This window comes from Salvelinus alpinus, chromosome 3, assembly GCF_045679555.1.
Source record: "Salvelinus alpinus chromosome 3, SLU_Salpinus.1, whole genome shotgun sequence".
Taxonomy (NCBI): Eukaryota; Metazoa; Chordata; class Actinopteri; order Salmoniformes; family Salmonidae; genus Salvelinus; species Salvelinus alpinus.
In genome coordinates this window covers 50,963,604-50,989,450 of record NC_092088.1, presented here as the reverse complement: position 1 = coordinate 50,989,450, position 25,847 = coordinate 50,963,604, and the positions used below count along the sequence as shown (strand labels likewise).

At 40.2% G+C, this 25,847-nt stretch overlaps 2 protein-coding genes across 4 annotated transcripts; one reads left to right on the top strand and one right to left on the bottom strand.

Moving 5' to 3' along the window:
* The first annotated feature begins 1,579 nt into the window (after window positions 1–1,579).
* Window positions 1,580–12,662, top strand: LOC139570900 (survival of motor neuron-related-splicing factor 30-like). 2 transcript variants are annotated; one of them, XM_071393212.1, is made up of 6 exons: window positions 1,580–1,600; window positions 6,617–6,736; window positions 6,895–7,037; window positions 7,351–7,506; window positions 7,649–7,802; window positions 11,813–12,662. In XM_071393212.1, the coding sequence occupies exons 2-6, from the start codon at window positions 6,617–6,619 to the stop codon at window positions 11,948–11,950; spliced, it is 711 nt and encodes a 236-aa protein (XP_071249313.1). In that variant the 5' UTR covers window positions 1,580–1,600; the 3' UTR covers window positions 11,951–12,662. The 2 variants fall into 2 exon arrangements, with proteins under 2 accessions (XP_071249313.1, XP_071249312.1); XM_071393211.1 differs by lacking the exon at window positions 1,580–1,600 and adding an exon at window positions 1,990–2,147.
* Window positions 12,663–12,814: 152 nt separating this feature from the next.
* Window positions 12,815–25,847, bottom strand: LOC139570899 (max-interacting protein 1-like). 2 transcript variants are annotated; one of them, XM_071393209.1, is made up of 6 exons: window positions 25,487–25,846; window positions 23,758–23,860; window positions 22,948–22,977; window positions 20,126–20,240; window positions 18,464–18,635; window positions 12,815–14,653 (listed from the first exon to the last, which is right to left on the bottom strand). In XM_071393209.1, exons 1-6 carry the CDS (start codon window positions 25,707–25,709, stop codon window positions 14,490–14,492), a joined length of 807 nt encoding a protein of 268 aa, XP_071249310.1. In that variant the 5' UTR covers window positions 25,710–25,846; the 3' UTR covers window positions 12,815–14,489. The 2 variants fall into 2 exon arrangements, with proteins under 2 accessions (XP_071249310.1, XP_071249311.1); XM_071393210.1 differs by lacking the exon at window positions 22,948–22,977 and having other exon boundaries at window positions 25,487–25,847.

Here is a 25,847-nt window from a genome sequence, read left to right as displayed (position 1 = left end):
GAGTAAAGGGTCTGAAAACGTATGTAAATATGATAAACGTGTCTAAAAACCTGTTTTTGCTTTGCGATTATGGGGTATTGTGTGTAGATTCAAAAACTATTGAATACATTTTAGAATAAGGCTGTAACGTAACAAAATGTGGAAAAAGTCAAGGGGTCTGAATACTCTCCGAATGCACTGTATATACACATTAAAATACAAAAATACAGTCATGCGAAGCACTAATAAACCATCACGAAACACCCAGAAAAACAGTTACATTACTCCACAAATAAGTCACCAATCAATACTTGAAATTTCCTGAAAGGACACCAGAACATTAAGATGAAATGCATTTTGAATTTTGTTCCAGTAATACGGTGCATTAAAACTAAAAGCAGATTTACCTGGCTCGGTGGAGACGCTAGGAACCTTGAGTTAATCCAAGATTCCCAGAGCCAACTAGGTGAAAGATCTGTTGATTTGCCCTTGAGCAAGGCACTTAACCCTAATGGCTCCTGTAAGGCTCTCTGGATAAGAGCGTCTTGTAAATGACTTATTTTCATCTTAAAAAATGCTAATGACAGCAAGTAGCCTAAGTTAATTGCTGCAAACAGTAGGCCTAAATAATAGCTTCATATATTATTATGCACTATAATCTACTCCGATTTCAGAGCACTCTCTTCTGAGTGTGCCAGAGCACAGAATAACTGATTCATTTACGAAGGTGCAACACCCATTGAATATGACTTGTGTCAGTAAACCATTCTCCTCAGCCAGAGCATCCAGTGTGCGCTCTGAACACTGAGAGCAAAACACTCTGAATTTATGAACAGACAATCTGACAATGCTCTGAATTTACTTTACGTAACAGACACACTGGAGGCAATTTACGAACACACCCTTATATGACTTGTTGAAGACATACTGACGGCTCTTATTTAATGATGCGTTTGTAAATTCATTCTGGCTATCTACTGTGACTTTAGAGTACTCTCGTCTAAGTGTGCCACAGTGCAGAATAACTTATGAATTTACGAACCTGCAACACTGGTCAAATATGACCGGTGTCAGTAAACGTTGGCAAAAAAACAGCACAGTTAACACTAACGCTCTATATAACATGAAAACAGCCTAACCAGCTCTGCTAGTGGAGTAAAATGGTCAGAGTAAGGTGCTCTCTCATTTGTTTCTGGAGGTAGCTACTAACAAGCTAGCCAACTTTAGCCAGTTAGATTGGGTGCTCCTGGAGCGAAACACTCTGAATTTACAAATGGACAATCTGACAATGCTCTGAATTTACAAACGGACAATCTGGCAACGCTCTGAATTCCTAACGCCCAGAGCGCACTCTGGCACTCCAACTGGAAGTTACGAATGCACCCAACATATTATAGAATAACTGTGCGTTCGTAAATTCACTCTGGTTATCTACTCCGACTTCTGAGCACTCTTGTCTGAATGTGCCATTGCGCAGAATAACTGATGAATTTACATACACACAACACCGCTGAATATGATCGGTGTCCATAGTCAGCAAAAAAAATAAACGTCATTCAGCTGCGGTTACAGTCACCAATGCTCTAGGTAACATGAAAACAGCCTGACCACCTCTGCTAGGGTAAGTACAATGGTCAGCGTGAGGTGTTCTCTCGTTGTGTTGCTCATTTGTGTCTGGAAGTAGCTAGCAAGCTAGCCAAATTTAGCCGACTGCCGTTGTGAGGTCAGAACGCTCTGATCAACCCTACTCCTCCACCAGAGCGTCCAGTGCGTACACCGAGAGTGAATCACTCTTAATTTACGAACGGGAAAATATTGAATTTACGACCAACCCAGAGCGCACTCTGACACACTGGAGACAATTTACGAACACACCCTATGAGTTACAGTCAGAGTTGACCTTTTACAGTGAATTCGTTAGAGTGTCGATTCAAATACCAATTGTCCATTTTAAGTACCATGGACAGAATTTATTGGGATAAAGCCCCATCTGCTGACAAAGAGCGATATTACACTTTGGCAGACTACTATCGCGAGAATAACATGTTATAAGAAATAATCGACATTTCCGGTTTATTTTTAAAATATTTATTTTTGCTGATTTATGAGAACCTATTTCAGTAAAATCTGAATATCCTTATTTATTCAGTTGAAACAAATACAGAAAGGTAAGATTATTAATGAACATTTAGCCGTTTTGAATGTGTTTTCTTTTGCAAAAATGTCACTGTGTTGTGATGATGGCCTACAAATTAACTAACGTTAGCTATCTAGCGGTAACGTTAGTTAGCTGACATTCTTGCTAGCGATGCCTATTTGAAATGTATTTGAAAGTCGATAACTAGATTTGATACCTATCAGAGTAAGGAAATAAAGAGAACTAACGTTAGTTACCTGAGAAACGAGTGCTGTAAATGTGTTAACCCTCCACCGAAATGTAACTAGTTACGCCAGATAGCCAATTAAGCTAACTAGCCAGCTGGAATTTGTGTAGCTACACATGGCCAAAAGTATGCAGACACTCCTTCAAATTAGTTTATTCGACTATTTCAGCCACACCCGTTGCTGACCGGCGTATAAAATCGAGCACACAGCCATGCAATCTCCACAGTCAAACATTGTCAGTAGCCCATACTGAAGAGCTCAGTGACTGTAAAATGGCATAGTCATAGGATGCCACCTTTCCAACAAGTCAGATTGTAAAAGTTCTACCCTGCTAGAGCTGCCCCGGTCAACTGTAAGTGCTGTTATTGTGAAGTGGAAACATCTGAGAGCAACAGACGAGAAGTGGTAGGCCACACAAACTCACATAATGGGAGTGCTGAAGTGCATAACACCTAAAAATCGTCTGTCTTCGGTTGCAACACTCTACCGAAGCAACATCAGCACAAAAACTGTTCATGAAATGGGTCTCCATGGCCAAGCAGCCGCACACAAGCCTAAGATCACCATGTGCAATGCCAAGCCTTGGCTGGAGTGGTCTAAAGCTCGCCACCATTGGACTCTGGAGCAGTGGGAACTCGTTCACTGGAGTGAGGAATCATGCTTCGCCTTCTGGCAGTCTGACGGACAAATCTGGGTTTGGCGGATGCCAGGAGAGTGCTACCTGCCTGACTGGAAAGTTTGGTGGAGGAGGAATAATGGTCTGGCGCTGTTTTTCATAGTTCGTGTGAGGCCCCTTAGTTCCGGTGAAGGGACATTTTAACGCTACAGCATACAATGATCTTCTAGACTATTCTGTGCTTCCAACTTTGTGGCAACAGTTTGGGGAAGGCCCTTTCCTATATCAAATCTTATTTGTCACATGTGCCAAATACAACAGGTGTAGACCTTACCATTAAATGCTTCCTTACAAGCCCATAACCAACAATGCAGTTCAAGAAATAAAGTAAAATAATCAAGTCAAAAAGTAACACAAGAAAATTACATAACAATAATGAGGCTATATACAGGGGGTACCGGTACAGAGTCAATATGCAGGGGTACAGGTTAATCGAGGTAATTTGTGACTATGCATAGACGATAGATAGCGAGTAGCAGCAGTGTAAAAACTAAGGGGGGTCAATGTAAATTGTCTGGGTGAATATTTGATTAATTGCTTGGGAGTAGAAACTGTTAAGGAGCCTTTTGATCCTAGACTTAGCGTCTCGTTACTGCTTGCTGGGCGGTAGTGGAGAGAATAATCACTTGGGTGACTGGAGTCTTTGATGATTTTTTTGGGCCTTCCTCTGATACCCATCGCCTAGTTTGTAGGTCCTGGATGTTAGGAAGCTTGTCCCCAGTGATGTACTGGGCTGTACTCACTACCCTCTAGCGCCTTTACGTTCAGATGCCGAGTAGTTGCCATATCAGGCGGTGATGCAACCTTTCAGGATGCTCTCGATGGTGCAGCTGTAGAACCTTTTGAGGATCTGGGGACCCATGCCAAATCTTCTCAGGCCTGAGTGGGAAAAGGTGTTGTCGTGCCCTCTTCACAACTGCCTTGGTGTGTTTGGACCATGATAGTTTGTTGGTGATGTGGAGACCAAGGACTTTGAAACTCTCGACACGTTCCACTTCAGTCTCGTCGATGTTCGGCCCTCGACGCGTTCCACTTCATTCTCGTCCATGTTAATGGGGGCCTGTTCGGCCCTCCTTTTTTTATAGTCCACAATCAGCTCCTTTGTCTGTATCACATTGAGGTAGAGGTTGTTGTCCTTGCACCACACTGCCAGGTCTCTGACCTCCTCCCTATAGGCTGTCTCATCGTTGTCGGTGATCAGGCCTACCACTGTTGTCGTCAGCAAAGTTGATGGTGTTGGGAGTCGTGCTTGGCCATGCAGTTGTGGGTGAACAGGGATTACAGGACTAAGCGTGGACCCCTGAGAGGCCCCAGTGTTGCGGATCAGCTTGGCAGATGTGTTGTTGCCTAACCTTACCACCTGGGGCTGCCCGTCAGGAAGTCCAGGATCCAGTTGCAAAGTGAGGTGTTTAGTCCCAGGGTCTTTAGCTTGATGAGCTTTGTAGGCACTATGGTGTTGAACGCTGAGCTGTAGTCAATGAACAGCATTCTCACATAGGTATTCCTTTTGTCCAGGTGGGAAAGGGCAGTGTTGAGTGCGATTTGAGATTGTGTCATCTGTGGATCTGTTGGGGCGGTATGCGAATTGTAGTGGGTCTAGGGTTTCTGGGTTGATGGTGTTGATGTGAGCCATGACCAGCCTATCAAAGCACTTCATATCTACTGAGTGCTATGGGGCGGTAATCATTTAGGCATGTTACCTTCGCTTTCTTTGGTACAGGGACTATGGTGGTCTGTTTGAAACATGTAGGTGTTACAGACTCAGTCAGGGAGAGGTTGACGATGTCAGTGAAGACACTTGCCAGTTGGTCCGCGCATATCTTGGTAATCCGTCTGGCCCTGCAGCTTCATGGATGTTGACCTGCTTAAAGGTCTTGCTCACATTTGCTACGGACAGCTTGATCACACAGCTAGTATGAAAGCTAAACAGCTTTTATCCACAGAGCCCTTTTGCCCTTTGTTAGGTAACGTAACAATTAGAGGTCGACCGATTAATCGGCAGGGCCGATTTCACGTTTTCATAACAATCGGTAATCGGCCTTTTTGGACGCCGATTATGGCCGATTACATTGCAATCCATGAGGAAACTGTGGCAGGCTGGCCACCTGTTACGTGAGTGCAGCGTCAAAAGGACCTTGTGGCTACAAGAAGCCAAGATACTTTGCTAGCTAGCATTAAACTTATCTTATAAAAAAAACAATCAATCTTCACATAATCACTAGTTAACTACACATGGTTGATGATATTACTAAGTTAACTAGCTTGTCCTGCGTTGCATATAATCAAGGCGCTGCCTGTTCATTTATCATCGAATCACAGCCTACTTCAACTTCGCCAAACAGGTGATGATTTAACAAAAGCGCATTCGTGAAAAAAGCACAGTCGTTGCACAAATGTACCTAACCATAAACATCAATGCCTTTTCTTAAAATCAATACACAGAAGTATATTTTTTAAACCTGCATATTTAGTTAAAATAAATTTATGTTAGCAGGCAATATTAACTAGGGAAATTGTGTCATGGTATATGCAACAGTTCGGGCCACCTGGATCGTTGTGAACTATGTGACCGTAATTCATTTGCCAGAATTGTACATAATTATGACATAACATTGAAGGTTGTGTAATGTAACAGCAATATTTAGACTTGGGGTTGCCACCTGTTCGATAAAATACGGAACGGTTCTGTATTTCACTGAAAGAATAAATGTTTTGTTTTTTTCGAAATGATAGTTTCCGTATTTGACCATATTAATGACCTAAGGCTCATATTTCTGTGTGTTTATTATATTATAATTAAGTCTTTGATTTGATATTTGATAGAGCAGTCTGACTGAGCAATGGTAGGCAGCAGCAGACTCGTAAGCATTCATTCAAACAGCACTTTACTGCGTTTGCCAGCAGCTCTTAGCAATGCTTGAAGCACAACGCTGTTTATGACTTCAAGCCTATCAACTCCCGAGATTAGGCTGGCAATACTAAAGTGCCTATAAGAACATCCAATAGTCACAGGTATATGAAATACAAATGGTATAAAGAGAAATAGTTGACATGTTATAATTCCTAAAATAACTACAACCTAAAACTTCTTAACTGGGTGTATTGAAGAACTGGGAATATTGAGCCACCAGCTTTCATATGTTCTCATGTTCTGAGCAAGGGACTTAAACGTTAGCTTTTTTACATGGCACATATTGCACTTTTACTTTCTTCTCCAACACTGTTTTTGCATTATTTAAACCAAATTGAACATGTTTCATTATTTATTTTAGACTAAATATATGTAATTTATGTATTATATTAAGTTAAAATAAAAGTGTTCAGTCAGTATTGTTGTAATTGTCATTATTACAAATATATATTATATTACTACAAATATCAGCTTTTTTTGGTCCTCCAATAATCGTTATCGGCGTTGAAAAATCATAATCGGTCGACCTCTAGTAACAATTCTCTATGATGTGCAACACTTAATGATGTTATTAGGCTATGTGTGCTTGTTATTTGCTGTCATTGCTTTGTTTCAATTGTATCGTTTTACCCCCCCCTGCCCTCTCTTTCATTGTGAATTTTCAGATGTCAGAGGATTTGTTGAAACAGTTGGGCAGCTACAAAGCACAGTTGCAACAAGTGGAAGCCGCCTTATCAACCGACCCTGAAAATGAAGACCTTCTCAAATTACAGAAAGACTTATCGGTAACTAGTTAGCCATGTGTCACCTGTATTGGCCATGAACATTTGAGATTTTACATCATTTTTACATCATTAAGTGTCAATATGTTTCTTAGTGTGTCTGTTGTCTAATGTGATTATTATCCAGGAATTGAATGACCTCAATTACGTATCCTTCACAGGAAGTCATAGACTTAACAAAAGACCTCCTGACGTCGCAGCCCTCCGAAGGTACTGCTAGTGCCAACAGCTCAGATGCAGCCCCCCTGAAACATAGGTGGAGCGTTGGGGACAGGTGTATGACTGCGTGGAGTAAGGATGGACAGTGAGTATCACCCAGAAGCTCCTCAGTCCATAGTCAACCTGAATATTCAACTGTTTCGTTACCAATTTTACAATGTCATCTTTGTTCGTCTTGCTTGCACATATAGGGTCTTGACTTCATTTGACCTACACTATTCAGATGTATTTGTTCAGTGAAGCAGTGATAGACATGACAAGACTATTTTGCAAGAAGGGCCTAGCCCATGAATAAGAACAATAACAGAAACTCTCAGAATCTGTAATTCTTTATAATTGTGTAGAAGGGCTTGAGTCTTGCTTGTACTCACCTGCTTACAGCCGGGATTCTTTGACAGGGTGTATGAAGCTGAGATTGAGGAGATAGACGGCGAGAATGGCACGGCGGCCATCACCTTCTCCGGCTACGGGAACGCAGAGGTGGTGCCACTGCAGAACCTCAAGCCTGCCGAGGAGGGCAAGCACTCTGAGGATGACGGGAAATCCAAGTCTAGGTAGGAGAGACAGCGTATATGTTAATTAAATAGGTCCTGTGTTGGGTCAGGAGTTTCACTTGTTTCCAGTTCTTGATGTCCAGAAGAGTCCATGGCTGATCTAAAATTTTGATTTTGTGTGTGGGTGTGTGCGCCATGACAGGAAGGAGCAGATAGCAGACCAGAGGGAGTACAAGAAGAAGAAGGCCCAGAAGAAGGTGTTGAGGATGAAGGAGCTGGAACAGGAGCGAGAAGACCAGAAATCCAAGTGGCAGAGTTTTAACAACAAGGCCTATAACAAGAACAAGAAAGGACAGGTATATTCATTCATTCGCATATTCATCTACTTTACACACTAGAAATGCCGGGCCTTGAACCATCCCGTTCTGAGCCAATAACATCCTAACAGTCTAATAAATACATTTCATATATTCTATTGCAAAAATAGTGCTTTGGTTGTGTTTATGAAGATCTTAGGTAACATTGGAATATGCATTTCCCCCCCCAAAGAATACAAAAGCATTTTCATTAGTTTGTTCTAAATCAAATCAAAGGTTATTGGTCGCATTCACATATTTAGCAGATGTTATTGAGGGTGTAGCGAAATACAGTGCAGTAATAGCTAACAATACACAATAATACACACAAATCTAAAAAGTAAAAGAATGGAATTAAGCAATATTAGGAAGAGCAATGCTGTAGTGTTAGTGGTTATGGGATGAAGAGACAATATGGATAGAATATGTAGTACATCTGAAGAATAGTATATGTACAGCAATAGTTAAATAGGATAGGCCTTGACTAGAATACAGTATATGCATATGAAGTGGGTAAAACAGTATGTAAACATTTTTTAAAGTGACCAGTGTTCCATGACTATGTACATAGGGCAGCAGCCTCTAAGGTGCATGGTAGAGTGCCCAGGTGGTAGCCGTCTAGTGATGGTGACTAAAATTCAGGCCGCTGGCTAGTTGTCACTGTCTAACAATCTGATAGCCTTGAGATAGAAGCTGTTTTTCCAGTCTCTCAGCCCCAGCTTTGATGCACCTGTACTGACCTTGCCTTCTGGATGGTAACGGGGTGAACAGGCCATGGCTTGGTTGGCTGAGGTCCTTGATGATCTCCTTGGTCTTTCTGTGACACCAGGTGCTGTAAATGTCCTGGAGCGCAGATAGTGTGCCCCTGGTGCTCTATGGGTAGACTGCATACCAGACGGTGATCTCAATGGTGCATTTGTAAACGTTTGTGAGGATCTTAGGGGCCAAGCCAAATTTCTTCAGCCGCCTGAAGAAATTCACTACACTATCTGTGTGGACCATTTCAGATTGTCAGTGACGTGTACGCCGAGGAACTTGAAGCTTTTCACCTCCTCCACTGTGGCCCCGTCGATGTGGATGGGGGCGTGCTCCCTCTGCTATCTCCTGAAGTCCACGATCAGCTCCTTCGTTTTGTTGAAGGGAGGATATTTTCCTGGCACCACTCCGCCAGGGCCCTCACCTCCTCCCTGTATGCTGTCTTGTATTTGTTGGTAATCAGGCCTACCACTGTTGTGTCGTCAACTTGATTTTTGAGTTGGAACAGGAGGGGGCTGAGTACGCACCCTTGTGGGGGCCCTGGTGTTGAGGATCAGTGTAGTGGCGATGTTGTTGCCTACCTTCACCACCTGGGGGCTGCCTGTCAAAGTCCAGGACCCAGTTGCACAGGGTGGGGTTCAGACCCAGGGCCCCGAGCTTAATGATGAGCTTGGAGGGTACTATGTTGTTGAATGCTGAGCTGTAGTTTATGAACAGCATTCTTACATAGGTATTCCTCTTGTCCAGATGGGATAGGGCAGTGTGCAGTGCGATGGTGATTGCGTCATCCGTGGATCTATTGGGGCGATATGCAAATTGCAGTGGGTCTAGGGTGTTGGTTAAGGTGGTGATATGATCCTTAACTAGCCTCTCTAAGCACTTCAAGATGACAGAAGTGAGTGCAGCGTGGTAATAATCATTTAGTTACCTTTGCTTTCTTGGTTACAAGAACAATGGTGGACGTCTTGAAGCAAGTGGGGACAACAGACTGGGATAGGGAGATATTGAATATGTCTGTAAACATTCCAGCCAGCTGGTCTGTGCATGCTCTGTGGACGCGGCTAGGGATGCCGTCTGGGCCAGCAGCCTTGTGAGGGTTAACATGCTTAAATGTCTTACTCACGTCGGCCATGGAGAACGAGAGCTCACAGTCCACAGGAGCAGTGGTGACCCACTGTGTTTCCCTCGAAGCGGGTGAAGAAGGTGTTTAGCATGTACGGGAGCAAGACGTCAGTGTCTTGCCATCTAACCACGGTTTTTGGTTTGAATAGGTTTTAATCGTCAGTGGGAACAACATCCCCTATACACTTCCTGACGGACTCAATGTTATTCTCAGAGACAACCTGGAACATATCCCAGTCCATGTGATCAAAACAATCTTGAAGCATGGATTCCGATTGGTCAGACCAGCATTGAACAGACCTTACCACTGGTACTTCCTGTTTGAGTTTCTGCCTATAGGAAGGGAGGAGCAGGATGTAGGTGTGATCTGATTTGCCGAAGGGAGGGTGGGGCAGGACTTGTAGCTGACCCCGAAGGGAGAGTAGCAATGGTCGATAGTTTTTGAAGCACGACTGGAGTGGGCGACGTGTTGATAGAACTTTGCTAGTGTTTTCCTCAGATTTGCTTTATAAATGCAGCTACAATAAATGCGGTCTCAGGATATGCGGTTTCCAGTTTGCACAAAGTCCAGTGCAGTTCCTTGAGAGCCATCATGGTATCGGCTTGAGGGGGAATATACACGGCTGTGATGATGACCGAAGATAATTCTCTCAGGAGGTAATGCGGTCGGCATTTGATTGAGGTATTCTAGGTCGGGTGAACAAACAGACTTGAGTTCCTGTACATTAAAAACGTTAACACAAACACCACAATTCAGTGTTATATCCATCGCAAAGAAATCCATTTTTTTGGCATTTCTTAAAGGTCCAATGCAGTCGTTAATTAATTAACGATATTACTGTGATTTCAGTTAAAATGTTCAAAAATAGTGTCTTAGCAAAGAGCAATTTCTCAAGAAAGAATTTTGCTAGGTATGTCTGAGTGGGAGGGGAAAACTAGAAATGAGCTGTTATTGGCAGAGAGGTTTGGAGCTCTTTCGTATTGGTTGATTAACTAATTTACTGCCTGTTGATGTCACCAAGCAGGCCAAAACTCCATCCCACCAAAACAATCTGAAATTTCAGGTGGTTTTTTCAAACAGCTCTTACGCTAAAAGGGCATTATGATTTTCACAGTATTATTCCACATGATCCTAAGACAATGCATTTTAAAAGAACAGAATAGCATATTTTAAGTGTCATGTTACCAATCATTGCTTTGTAGCCTAGGCAATATGTTGCAGGGAGTGCTCACATGTTGAAAGCATGGATTTCTAGTTATTCATGGTAAAAGTTATCTTTAGAAATACAGCCCATCCACTCAAATTTGAGTTTTGTGAAAAGTTAGTTTTTTTGAAACCATAGATATGCTCTCTGATGGGTAATATTAATCTGAGCTGCATGAACCTCTCTGTAAAATGATTTGGAAAAGTAGCTTTTTGGTAAGCTCTGTTCTCTTTGTCAATTACACATGCCTCGCTGTTCATCAGTTTCTTCATTGACAATTGATAATATGGTCACCCATCAGACTTCTGTCAATTTAATCTTGTCTTTAGGTTACATCCAGGCTGTATCACAACCGGCCATGATTGGGAGTCCCATAGGGCGGCACACAATTGTCCCAGCGTCGTCCGGGTTTGGCCGGTGTAGGTCGTCATTGTAAATAAGAATTTGTTCTTAACTGACTTGCCTAGTTAAGTAAAATAAAATGTCTATGTGTGAAGTTGGTTTAGCTGTAGTTTCGATGGGCTATAATCAGATGGGCAGCGAACTCTCATGTGAAGGAAGGGCAGGGGAGAAAGTGACATGTCTTCCTAAGACTTCTTATAACACGATCGGTTTGTAATCAAAATTCTAACGTCATTGTGTTGAATATTCCTAAATAAGTCTATTTAAGGATGGAGGGGGACATGACTTAAAAAATTGCAGAGGTATTACCATCTTAAATTCATATGAAATCAAGATGACTGTCTGCGCTTCGTGTTAAACGAAGTAACTTTTCAAATGTTATTTGCACATTTTCAGCTGTTGCTTTTTCGCAGGAGAAGTACCATCACATGTACCATTATATGGTTTTATATTGTTTATGTTGTCATTTATCTTTTTAGGTTTAGAGATGTAACAATTTACTGAGATTTCCATTGTCTGTTGCAGGTGAAGAGGAGTATATTTGCATCGCCGGAGAGTGTAAACGGAAAGGTGGGAGTAGGAACATGTGGCATTGCAGACAAACCTATGACCACGTATCACGACACATCCAAATATAACGTCAGGCATCTAATGCCACAGTGACCGAACATTTTATCTTGGTGTAAAAGTATCCTATTGTATAGTAGCAAGATCATTGCTTACCGTTGTGTTTTTATGGTTTGGGTTACCCCAGTAAAGGATATTTTAAACAAATTGCTTGCTCACCATTGGTTGCCTCATTGGGAAATTGTCCTTACCAGTATATCACATAGAACAGCAGAATTCTTAATAAAATAAATTACCACTGTAATGGAGTTGCAGCACAAATAATGGTTGTGGTGAAATGAGTCTGGGTTGCTTTGTCCTTCTGAATGCAACAAAGGCCAAAAAAACTATTTCCATGTTTTCAATGTTACACATTTATTATAGATTTATCAGGTTGAACTAGACTATAATATAAATTTTTACAATTTAGTGATAAGACCCTTTTTTTAAAGCAAGTCATAAAGCTAATTTTACATCTCAGTTTTGTACATTTACAGGGAAACAAATAGTGTTTTTTGTTTAGAGGTAAGATGTTCCTCTCATTTTTCCCTGAACTTGGGCCTTAACTTAAGTCTGAAGAATGTTTCATATTGGTACTGAATGTTGTTTAACACAGTTCCTCCAGATGGCACTAATGTATTTTTTACCATCTTTGTTCTGTGATGTATGTCAATGACCTTATGCCACTGCTGGTGATATAAGCTTTTTTTTAAAATTAAAATCAGGGATAAGTTGTGGATTCTCCTATTAAACCTTCATGTTTGTGTGATTTATTGTGAGGTTTTGTCTATGGTGCTTGTGCATAAGTGTGCAATCTGCAGATATAAATGTATTGTATAGAGAATACATGATTTCAATCATGAAGAGTATATATCTTATAGCTTTGGACACCACAATAACAAGGAATAACGGAACACTGTATAGGTACATATGGTGGTAGAGGTTTATTGATCAAGTTTTCAAGGGACCATTACCATGAACCACACAAAATAGTAGCAGGGGACCAGCAATATATTCTTTGTAAAAGTCACCTTTGATGGCTGATTTAGCACAGGAGAGTGTTCAGAGACACTTTCTTAGTCCAAGTCTTTTTCAAAATGCATTTGACAAATTACCCAAAACTGACATTGAATAAATTCCTGGAACTAAGAAACCTGTGCAAGAGTCAATTTAGCCACGTTAAGACACAGTTGGTGGTGATAATCTTTTTAGTTGTACCACAAAAATATGGGTATGGTCATACGATGAAATGTCCAATTTGGTTAGTGGAATAGTCTTGCAGTGTGATTTTTGTAGACAAATACTCAAAATATACAGCTTCAGGGTTTTAACTTTGGAATGCTTCTCAACTACAATACAAAAAATAAGTTACTAAATAAGGATGTGATTCAAAACTCAAATTACATTCTGCCATGTGCTATTGTTCATGCTACAAAGACATGAGCTCTCAAAACGGGTCAATCCAAAGCACATGACAATACAATTGAAAGTTACATTCAATACACATGCACCATTACTTTTTTGTTCCAACTTTTACAGCCATTTTATCTTACCATTGATTACTATTTGTAATTAATACATCTATTGAAGTTGCATACAAAACAAGCAAGTGGTGTTGGACGGACAAAATTGTGTGCCAAAAACAGCCAACTCAAGAGTTGACATAACTGTCAATAAGTGTTATTGCTTCAGAATTGTGCTTGGGAAGTGCGGGATAGCTTATAGCTGCCTACCGTATACAAACAATATTACTTTTTGAAATCTCAAGGGGGATTGATGTCAATCATCTCACAAAAGAGGCCACTGAGTGATACTTTTAGCCTGTCCTGTACCATTGCACTAGCTTTTGTCTGGGATAACTTGTCAAACAATGCTCAGTTCAAAACCACAACAGACTTAACTTTACATTTGTCAACACATCTAAATAATAATTCAAGTGTGACCAAGACATACAGTACAACACAATAAATATTGGAAAAATAAATACTACATTTCTCAATTATATTCTAATAAATTAGGAATAACATTGGTGACTTGTGTCAAAGATTTCAGGTGTAATTGTGGTTTATTCAACCTGTAGGTACCGTATTAGAGAACCGGTTTGGAGTGCAGATATAGAAGCGCGACTGACCTGCTTGGTGATTGATGAGAATAGTTTTTTTTATTAGAGGGTCATCTGCTAGAGGTTTCCAAAGTGGGGGGGAAAGTGGCACTGGTGAGCTTCTGGCTGGTTTTGTGGTTTTTGTGCTGGTTTTAGGAGGATACAGGTAACATTAGACTGTAAGTGCAGTCGCCCACATCAGGGGCAAGATTTACAGTTGTTGTAGTAGGATTAGTCCACTTTAAAACTGCAGGTGGGGTTTAGCTTTAAACTACTGGTTCTTGGGAGGAGAAGGCTAGTTTAGACTGCAGGTGGTTGATTTTTAGGCTGATTAATAAGAGTGGTCCAGTTTTAAACTTCAAGAGGAGTTGAACTTCAGGCTGGTTCTTTGTACAGTACCAGTTATAGACTGCAGGTGGAGTGGAGTTTTAGGCTGGTTCTTAGTAGAAGGCCAGTTTAGACTGCAGCTGTGGATGAGGAGCTTCAGGCTGGTTCTTAGGAGGAAAAGGTCTGTTTAAGACTGCAGGTGGAGTAGCCCTCGTCGCTGGCCAAGCTCTGCCGACTGCTGTGGTCATCCAAGTCACTGCAGCCACTGGTGCTGATACTGTCCAACTCTCCATGGGAGAACTCAGTGCTTTCCACGTCCACCTCGATCTCTTCTACAGAAATTGGGGTGAGATAAATTTTTTATTATGATCATCCCACACTTAGTAATCAGATAATCATATTGATTGACAACTAATGCTTGATGACACCAAATGCTACATTATAGACTGTAACAAATGTAAATTATATTTACTGGTTTGAAATGGAACTGAACCAAACCGTTTCTTAGTATAATATACAGTGCCTTCAGTAAGTATTCATACCCCTTGACTTATTCCACATTTTGTGTTACAGACTGAATTCAAAAAGGGTTACATTGATTTTGTAGGTTAGCCTGCCCTCTTGTGGATTCATGTATAACTACATGTATGAAACATATTTCTCTACATAAATTAAGTCTAAAGGCCTCCGCATGCTTCCCATCCGAAACAGTTCGGAACAGTTTCTGCGTATATTATGATGACATTTTGTGACATTTTTGTTCATTTTGGTCTTCACCAAAGGATCTCTCTGTACTTTGCTCCATTTGTCTTTCCCTCGATCCTGACTAGTATCCCAGTCCCTGCTGCTGAAAAACATCCCCACAGCATGATGCTGCCACCACCATGCTTCACCGTAGGGATGGTGCCAGGTTTCCTCCAGACGTGACGCTTGGCATTCAGGCCAAAGAGTTCAATCTTGGTTTCATCAGACCAGAGAATCTTGTTTCTCATGGCCTGAGAGTCCTTTCGGTGCCTTTTGTCAAACTCCAAGTGTGTCGTGCATTTTACTGAGGAGTGGCTTCCGCCACTCTACCATAAAGGCCTGATTGGTGGGGTCCTGCGAAGATGGTTGTTCTTCTGGAAGGTTCTCCCATCTCCACAGAAGAACTTTGGAGCTCTGTCAGAGGTACCATCGGGTACTTGATCACCTCCCTGACAAAGGCCCTTCTCCCCGGATTACTCAGTTTGGCCGGGCGACCAGCTCTAGGAAGAGTCTTGGTGGTTCCAAACTTCTTCCATTTAAGAAAGATGGAGGCCACTCTGTTCTTGGGTACCTTCAATGTTGCAGATATTTTTTGGTATTTTTCTGTGCCTCAACACAATCTTGTCTTGGTGCTCTACGGACAATTCATTCGACCTCATGGCTTGGTTTTTGCTCTGACATGCACTGTGAACTGTGCGACCTTGTATAGACAGGTGTGTGTCTTTTCAAATCATGTCCAATCAATTGAATTTACCACAGGTGGACTCCAATCAAGTTGTAGAAACACCTCAAGGATGATCAATGTAAACAGGATGCACCTGAGCTCAATTTCGAGTCTCATAGCAAAGGGTCTGAATACTTATGTAAATAAGGTGTTTCTGTTTTTTATTTATAATGCATTCTCAAAAAGAATATTAAAACCTGTTTTCGCTTTGTTATTATGGAGTATTGTGTGTAGATTGATGAGCATTTTTTTATTGATTTAATCCATTTTAGAATAAGGCTGTAATGTAACAAAATGTGGAAAAAGTCAAGGGGTCTGAATACTTTCCGAATGCACTGTACATGTACATATTACATTATCTCGACTATCCCGTACCCCTGCACATTGAGTTGGTACCGGTACCCCTTGTATATATCCTCGTTATTGTTATTTTTATTGTGCTACTATTTTTCCTTATGTATATTCAGCAAATTTTTCTTATTAACTTTTTAAAAACTGGTTATGGCTCGTAAGTAAGCCTTTCACAGTAAGGTCGGCGCATGTGATAAATACAATTTATTTGAACAGTAGGGATTATTCAATGAAGTGTTTGTTGATAATGAGACACATCATTGTAATGCAATTTTTTTACATGAGAAATACTGCACCAAACATCTAAGTTAGATTTGAAATTTCACAACTAAGACCTCGGGCAAAAACGTCAATATTACTGACAGATTTCTTGAGTTATCTTAGATTAATTCTGACTATTTTGAGGAAGTGTACAGTGCCTTAAAAAAATATGCACTTCCCTTGACTTTTCCCCCATATTTTTGGTGATACAGCCTGAATTCAAAATGGATTCAATTGATTTTGAAATACAGAAATATCTAATTCCCATAAGTATTCACACCCCTTAGTCAATATTTTGTAGAAGCATACCTTCTGGGTATGTCTCTATGAGCTTTCCACACCTGGATTGGGCATAATTTACCCATTATTCTTTTCAAAATTCTTCAAGTTCTGTCAAATTGATCATTTCTAGACAACCATTTTCAGGTCTTGCCATATATTTTCATTTAGATTTAAGTCAAAACTGTAACTCGGCCACTCAGGAACATTTACATTTACATTTAAGTCATTTAGCAGACGCTCTTATCCAGAGCGACTTACAAATTGGAAAGTTCATACATATTCATCCTGGTCCCCCCGTGGGGAATGAACCCACAACCCACAACCCTGGCGTTGCAAGCGCCATGCTCTACCAACTGAGCCACAAGGAACAGTCACTGTCTTCTTGGTAAGCAACTCCAATATAGATGGACTCGTGTGTGGCGCAGTGGTCTAAGGCACTGCATTTCAGTGCAAGATGTGTCACTACAGTCCCTGGTTCATATCCAGGCTGTATCACATCCGGCCGTGATTGGGAGTCCCATAGGGCGGCGCACAATTGGCCCAGCATCATCCAGGTTTGGCCGGGGTAGGCCGTCATTGTAAATAATAATTTGTTATTAACTGACTTGCCTAGTTAAATAAAGGTTAAATAAAAACATGTAAATTAAATAAATTGTCCTGCTGAAAAGTGAATTAATCTCCCGGTGCTGGTGGAAATCAGACTGAATCAGGTTTTCCTCTAGGATTGTGCCTGTGCTTAGCTCCATTCTGTAAAAAAATGTATCCTGAAAAACTCCCTAGTCCTTAACGATTACAAGGACACCCATAACATGATGCAGCCACCACTATGCTTGAAAATATGGAGAGTGGTACTCAGTATTGTGTTGTATTGGATTTGCCCCAAACATAACACTTTGTATTCAGGACAAAAAGTTAATTGCTTTGCCACATTTTTTGCATTATTACTTTAGTGCCTCGTTGCAAACAGGATGCATGTTTTGGAATATTTGTATTCTGTACAGGCTTCCTTCTATTCCCTCTGTCAGTTAGGTTAGTATTGTAGAGTAACTACAATATTGTTGATCCATCATCAGTTATCTCCTATCACAGCCATTAAACTCTGTAACTGTTTTAAAGTCACCGTTGACCTCATGTTGAAATCCCTGAGCCGTTTCCTTCCTCTCCGGTAACTGAGTTAGGAACGACACTTGTATCTTTGTAGTGATTGGGTGTATTGACACGCCATCCAAAGTGTAATTAATAACTTCACCATGCTCAAATTAATATTCAATGTCTGTTTTGTATGTTGACCTATCTACCAATAGTTGCCCTTCTTTGTGAGGCATTGGAAAACCTCCCTGATCTTTGTGGTTGAATCTGTCTTTGAAATTCACTGCTCGACTGAGGGACCTTACAGATAATTGTATGTGTATGAGGTAGTCAATCAAAAATCATTTTAAACACTATTATTGCACACAGAGTGAGTCCATGCACGTTATTATGTGAGTTAAGCACATTTTTACTAATTAAGTTATTTAGGCTTGCCATAATATTTCAGCTTTGAATTTGTATGAATTTGTAAAAATCTCGAAAACATAATTCCACTTTGACATTATGGGGTATTGTGTGTAGGCCTATGACCAAATAAATCTCAATGTAATTAATTTTAAATTCAGGTTGTAACACAACATAATGTGGAAAAAGTACAGGGGTCTGAATATTTTCTGAAGGCACTGTAACATTGCCACTGTCAGCCGAAATATGCTGGGAGTAACTAAGCTCTGTGGAATGGTTGGCTCACCTCGGTCCGAGTGTTCTAAGGCCAAAGGGGAACCTACGCTGTCCATACGAACTCTGTCCCTGTCTCCGCCTCCAGGGGTCTGCAGGTGGACCAGCTGCCTCTGCAGGTGCCTCTGCTCACGCTCCAGGCTCTCCAGCTGGTGCTGACTCCTCCGGTCCATCTCCTCTAGTTTCTACACACAAACAGAGGAGAGTTAATCAACCTTAGAATTGTTTGGTATTTTATGGTGGTGGAAAAAGTATTCAATTGTCATACTTGAGTAAAAGTAAAGATACATTAATAGAAAATTACTCAAGTAAAAGTGTAAGTAACCCAGTAAAATACTACTGAGTGAAAGTCTAAAAGTATTTGGTTTTAAATATACTTAAATATCAAAAGTAAATGGAATTGCTAAAAGTAAAAGTATAAATAATTAAAAATTCTTTATATTAAGCAAACCAGACGGCACAATATATATTTTTATTTATTTATGGATAGCCAGGGGCACAATTGAACACTCAGACATAATTTACAAATGAAGTATTTGTGTTTAGTGAGTCTACCAGATCAGAGGCAGTAGGGATGACCAGGGATTTTCTCTTGATAAGTGCGTGAATTGAACAATTTTTCTGTCAAAATGTAACGAGTACTTTTGGGTGTCAGGGAAAATGTATGGAGTAAAAAGTACATTATTTTGGGGGGGAATGTAGTGAAGTAAAATTAAAAGTTGTCAAAATATAAATAGTAAAGTACAGATACCCCCAAAACGACTTAAGTATTTTTTACTTAAGTACTTTACACCACTGGTATTTTATGAATAATAATTGCATATAAATAAATGGTGTAGGATAAGGAGCAGCTATTTATCACATTTTGTGATCACATCTGCACATAGTATGACAAAGATATTCAGTTTTACTGTACAAATTATAGAATCTTCAACCGCTGCCATTTGCAAACATATTTAAAATCGAATAATGTTTTTATTTTTGTTTTACAAATTCTGCCCATTCAAGATTGAGGGACAGACTGTGTGTGTTCTTCTGAGCCTGAATAATCATATGTGAATTTATCCACATCAGATCAGGCTAAAAATACCAACAGATCCAAACAGCTGTAGTGGCAAAGTAATTCCTGACATTTTTGTACAATGGCCAAATGTAGAGCTGGATTTGCTGCTTGCAGGAAAACAAGGGCAACGGCTGGGTTGGTTCAGGCTAAGCATACAAGTCACACTTTCTTTCACTTTTTATTTCTTTCTGAAAAACAGCAATGTACCAAACATTTTTCAGATCAATTGGAAATTATTTTTCAGAGTTCACAAGGGGGTGACAAATAGGTCCCAGACTATATCTACACCTGGATAAAATGGGAAAATTCAAGCTTTCTAACCAATCATGTTTAATAAATCAGTTATACCCATTAAAGGTATATCCTCATTTCTGTTGCATTTGCTTGCGTTTCCAGGCCCACAAGTGTGCAGCCAGGAATAGCAAGTGATTTGTAGGCTGAGGAAGTAGACCACATTGTGTTTGTGTGCCGCAGTGCTGTGGCAGGTCATGGGAGCACACAGCTTCTCTATCCATATGCAAGGGGCTTCCATTGAACCATTCACTATTCACCAAATCCCATAACACCATGGTCCCCATGACACCACCATGGTGGCATTGTTGACTACAGTACCTTAATGTGCCCCTTGGCCTTGTTGAGCAACCCCAGGGTAGTGTGCCGACTGCAGTCTGGTCCCAGTGGGATCAGTGTCTTCAACCTCTCCAAACACAGGCGGAGATGTGCTCGTCTAAGAGGGCGAAGAAACAACAGACTACTCTTTAGTGAAACCAATAATAGGAATGGTCTCTCTACATCCAGACAAAATTCCTGGATTTGAATGACATGATCCCGCTCCACATCGATTGATGAATATCTTTGGACGTAATTAGTTATTGATCTGGTTATTATACTGAACAAAAATACAAACACAACATGCAACAATTTTAACGATTTTACTGAGTTACAGTTCATATGAGGAAATCATTTAATTTAAATACATTCACTAAGCCCTATTGTCAGGACCCGGTGCGAGAAACAGTCACTAATAATCGTCAGAACCCAGAAGATGAGGCAGACACAGCAGTACTAGCGATAGTGGTTTAATAAAGAACAAAATCTTCAGGCAAAGAAACTAAATCCACAATGTCCAAAAATAAAGCCAAAAGGCACAAAATGGAAATCCTCCAAAATACAAAAGAAACTTCACAAAGTGGTAAAAAACAGCAGGGAAAAACAAACCTCAAAAGACTACTCAAATAATACACAAGAACTTAACCAGAGAACCTCTGGAAAATCCAACAAGAGAAATCTCTGAATAAAACAAGGCTTGGGCTGGGGCTGGGTGCTAACTTACAAACACTGAGCAAGGAACAAAGGAACACACAGGGTTTAAATACTAACAAGGGAATGACCTACAGGTGCAAACAATAATAAGAGCAAGAAAAACAAAAGGTACAAAAAAGGTGCAATGGGGACATCTAGTGACCAAAACCCGAACAGTCTTGGCCAAAACCTGACACCTATTCTATGGATTTCACATGACTGGGAAAACACATACATTTTGCATCTGTTGGTCACAGATACCTTAAAAAAAATGGGCCTCACAATGGGCCTCAGGATTTCATCACGGTATTTTTGTGCATTCAAATTGCCATTGGTAAAATGCAATTGTGTTTATTGTCTGTAGTTTATGCTTGCCCATACCATAACCCCACAGCCACCATGGGGCACTCTGTTCACAACATCAGCAAAACCCTTGACATCAGCAAAACCCTCGCCCACACGACGCCATACACATGGTCTACGGTTCTGAAGCCGGTTGGACGTAATGCCAAATTTTCTAAAACGACGTTAGAGGCGGCTTATGGTAGAGAAATTTACATGAAATTATCTGGCAACAGCTCTGGTAGACATTCCTGCAGTCAGCATGCCAATTGCACGCTACCTGAAAACTTGAGACGTCTGTGCCATTGTGTTGTGTGACAAAACTGCACATTTTAGGGTGGCCTTTTAAATCTCCCCAACTTCTTAATATGCCACACCTATCAGGTGGATGGATTATCTTGCCAAAGGGGAAATGCTCACTAACAGGGATGTAAACAAATCTGTGCACAACATTTGAGAGAAATGTGTTTTTTGTGCATATGGAACATTTCTGAGATCATTTATTTCAGCTCATGAAACATGGTACCAACACTTTACATGTTGCATTTCTATTTTTGTTCAGTATAGTAATAGATTGACCTACAAAAGCAGACCATTTATATTATTTTCCATTTTGTTGGATAGAAAGATTTAATAGTCTGGGCCCAGAGCTGCTGAGGTCAGCCAGACTGACAGGCATACAGACAATCTTGTTTTAAGGTCATGGCCTTTGCTCCATAAGAACTGAACATTCTAGTGTCTAGAAAACCCCTGTGTAGTGCAATCTGAGATTAAGCTATTATCATCCAGAGGCCTGGGCCTTCCCTCTTCTGTGTTCAATGATGATTCCCTCACTGGCAGCTCTCTACATATTAGCTCTCATCACTGCACAGAAAAGCTTAGTTTACGGGGAGGGAAGCACACTGTCTGAAACAAGCAGTTCCAGTTCCAACTGTGAAAACATTGTATGGTTGTCTTCCAAGAACAACCTGTACTGGACTGCACTCCCTGATTTGCCTTGCAAAACAGACATCTCTGTTCTACCACCAGGATGCTAGCATGCTAATGTACAAACAAACTTGAAATTGTGAAGGTGTTGATAAAATAAGTCCAGCTGTAAAATATGCCGCTTTATTAGCCAGTATTACATTTTCAAATTCTGGGTCAATATATTTAGAATAACATCAGGATATGCTAAATAAATCTAGCCTTCACAGTATTTTGGATTATCAGCTTGAAGTTCCATTTTGAAAAGACAGTTGGAGATAAAGTCCCCGGATATAACGATTTGCCACACCACATAACATGTTACGAAATTTGCAGCATAACAACATCCCTGTATATGTATTTATTATGGATCCCCATTCGCTGCTGCACTCTTCCTAGGGTCCAGCAAAATTAGGCAGTTATACTTCTTTTTGTTGAAACATTACAATACATTCACAACAGATTTCACAACATATTAAGTGTTACTTGTGTACTATCAAACCATGTATCAGTCTGCACAGTTGAATGATTATGTGGATATGATGTTTGATATGCACCAAGACAGGTTATGCACCATCAGATATATTAGGCCTATATCTCTTTGACTAATTCATTATTGTGTAACTCAAGTGTTTTACACCATGTTACACAGTTATGGACCAAATCACAGTCGGGTGGGGAATCAGAGTAGAGAAGAAAATGGTAGATGAGTGCACATTCAGTACTTGCAGAGATCTTCAATTGATCAACAATAACTACTGTCAATGGAAATACTCGCAATGGCCTCTAACACAGAATGACAGTCACAACCCCTTCTGACTCACCTATTTTTTTCCAGCTCATTGTGTGCTGATCTGGGTGTAAAACAAAATGGACAGATTATAGACCATAGACTTAGATAGACATTGCATCATTGTATATATCTTATTATGGCATCTGTGAGAGCATGGGCAGTGCCATTGAGGCCATTTCCATTTTGAAGTTGTCCATTTTCTTCTACTACTTCTATGAGTTAGCAAACAAACTGAAACGGTGCATACTACCACCTAGAGTGTGCTGTTTGAACAGGTATAAGGCCAAGGTTTGCGGTTTACTGCCAGCTGCAGTTATGGAATGTTTGCTCACAAGTATAATTCATTGGCTGATCCCTCCTGATGACCCGGATGGAATCATGTGATCCTTTCTTAACCCATAGGACAACCCACCCAGTTTACTACTTCAAAATGGTGACAGTGGCGCTGCCCATGCTAAAACTGGCTTTTGGGCACTAGAGTCTTCTATCTATTTCTATGTTATAGACAAAAATCTAAGGACAAGATATGTTACCAATAAGCTTTATAAAATACTAGTTTGACAGATTCTGTCTTGGTGTACTTTGTTTCTTCCAAGTCCAATAATGAAGAAGGGGTAAAAACGAAATGTTATCAAATCAAAATGTATTGGTCATGTCCAAATATTTGCAGGTGTTACAGCAGATGCAGTGAAATGCTTATGTTACTAGCTCCAACAGTGCAGTAAACTGTCTCGTCAATACAATACAAATACACAAATAATCAAAGAGTGAGCATGCAACTGTAATAACATGGGTATTTGTAATATCACAGTTATAAATAATTTTGACAAGATTCATTTACCTGTTGTGAATATTGTCAATTTTCTTATTCTTTAATTTCCGTTGTCTCTGATGATGCTTGTTCTGAGTTGCAGGGCATGTTGAGGCATATCCATGTTCACATTCTGTTGATGAAATGTATATTTTTAACACATTAGGCCTTACATTATAAATCTGTAATTTCTGTCAGACAAATACTTTTTTTTGTGACAATAAACTAGTCCCAAAACAACAGGGAATGAATAAACAACATCTCATATAGCCTACCCCTCCCTCCTGTCTATATGCTGCAGCTTCCAATAATCTTACAATGTTGGCAAACAGTAATGTAGTCATACTGTTGATTATTGTAAAAAATATATATATAAAGAAAAAAGTTGTATTTTTAAGTTTAGTAAAACTTGGGGAAATGCTTATAGCTTCACCCAACACTGTCTTTTACTTTCTCAACAGTATGGTTTATTGGTTTATTGGAAAATACCAACAAACTTTCTTCAAGACATAGGCCTATTCATTCATTACCAATTTTGAAATCTCACTTAGTAGGCTATATTAGGCTACATTAGACAATAAAATGCATATAGAAAACTATAATATGTATAATAGGCTAACATAGGCTATAAACGTTTTTACCTATTTCTAAGTATAATAAAATGTCCAATATGAGATTGATGACAACAGAATTGTTTTAATGTGATATATTTTTTGATCTAATCCTAAATTGTGTATACACCTACAAATCCCACAGAATACATGTGACGTCAAAGTTTAACCTGGGTTTGATTGGGTATCTGCAAGGACTCTAGACGGGAACATGGGTTTAGTCCAATCAAAACGGACAATTTTGCTCCATGTGGAAACCATGTGAGCAACAGTGAAGATACGAGGAAGCGCAATTGATTGAAATAAAGAAAGAATAGGGCTGGCATTGTAGAGCTTCTCTATTCAGCCTCTGCACAACATGCCGACTTTTCAACCATTTTTTTAAAGGGTTTATTTGCCTCATTTCACAGTTCGATTTGGTCTGAGATAAATAAGCATAGGCCTACGAATTATTTGCTTTTCTTCGGCCTGCAGGCGTCCATATCCACTGCCAGAAATGTAATGAAAACCTATGCTCAGTGTTGAGTAGGCTAGGCTAGGTTTAAAAATAAGGTGAGTGAGAGTTTGATAAATCGACAAGCCTATTATGTAGCCTAAATATTTTAATAAGTAGCCTACATTTTATGAAGACATAGCTCAAAGGAAGACAGTCCAACGCACACAGGGCAACCTTCATGGATACCATTAGGATATGTTTAGTTTAGACATATTCATGTCTCTAAGAAAATGAATTAATGGGGCCATAGTCAAGTCTCATCCAATTGGAAAATGCGCACTTGAATAGCCATTTAAATTATGCTACCATTCGTAGAAAATGCCATAACGGGTGAGAGCATAATTCTGTCACGGGTTTGCTTTTGATCATGGATTGTTTTTTTTGTAAGCTATATCTCATTCATAAACCAATCAAAATATGTTCAGTCCAAGTGATTCATTTGAAAAACTTACTGGCATTATCTCAACAAATGTGCATTGGCAGAATAGGTTGAAATATTAGGCCCATTCACAATCAGACAAATGGAAGCAGGGGAGTCAGACAGTTGCCTCTCATGTTTACGCGTCTTTTGTCGCCCTAACCATCTCGGTCCATTGTTGTCTGCCTTGGCGAGTCTGCCTCTGAAATCACCAGAATAGCCTACATTACTTACTTCCGTTGTTCTTTTCATTGTTCTCAATGTAATTTGCTGCATCCAGCAACACCTGAACGTTTTTCATAAAAGTGTCGATTTGGTCCATTGCGGAACATTCGGAATATAGAATGTCGGAATATCCAGACATATCGCTAAAATCCTGTTGGTCCATGGACGCACCCGACTCCGAAAGGATCTCGTCTGATTTCAACTCGATCTGCTGTCTCATATATTTAACCATTTTATTTTATGAGAACTGCCAGCAGTCTGAATTTGGTCTCCTTGTCCAAACTGTGCAATGTGCAGAATGAGGAAGATACTGCAATGAACTGGAGTAGATGGAATTGTGCAGTCCTTGAGCCACTTGCCCTAGTTGGCG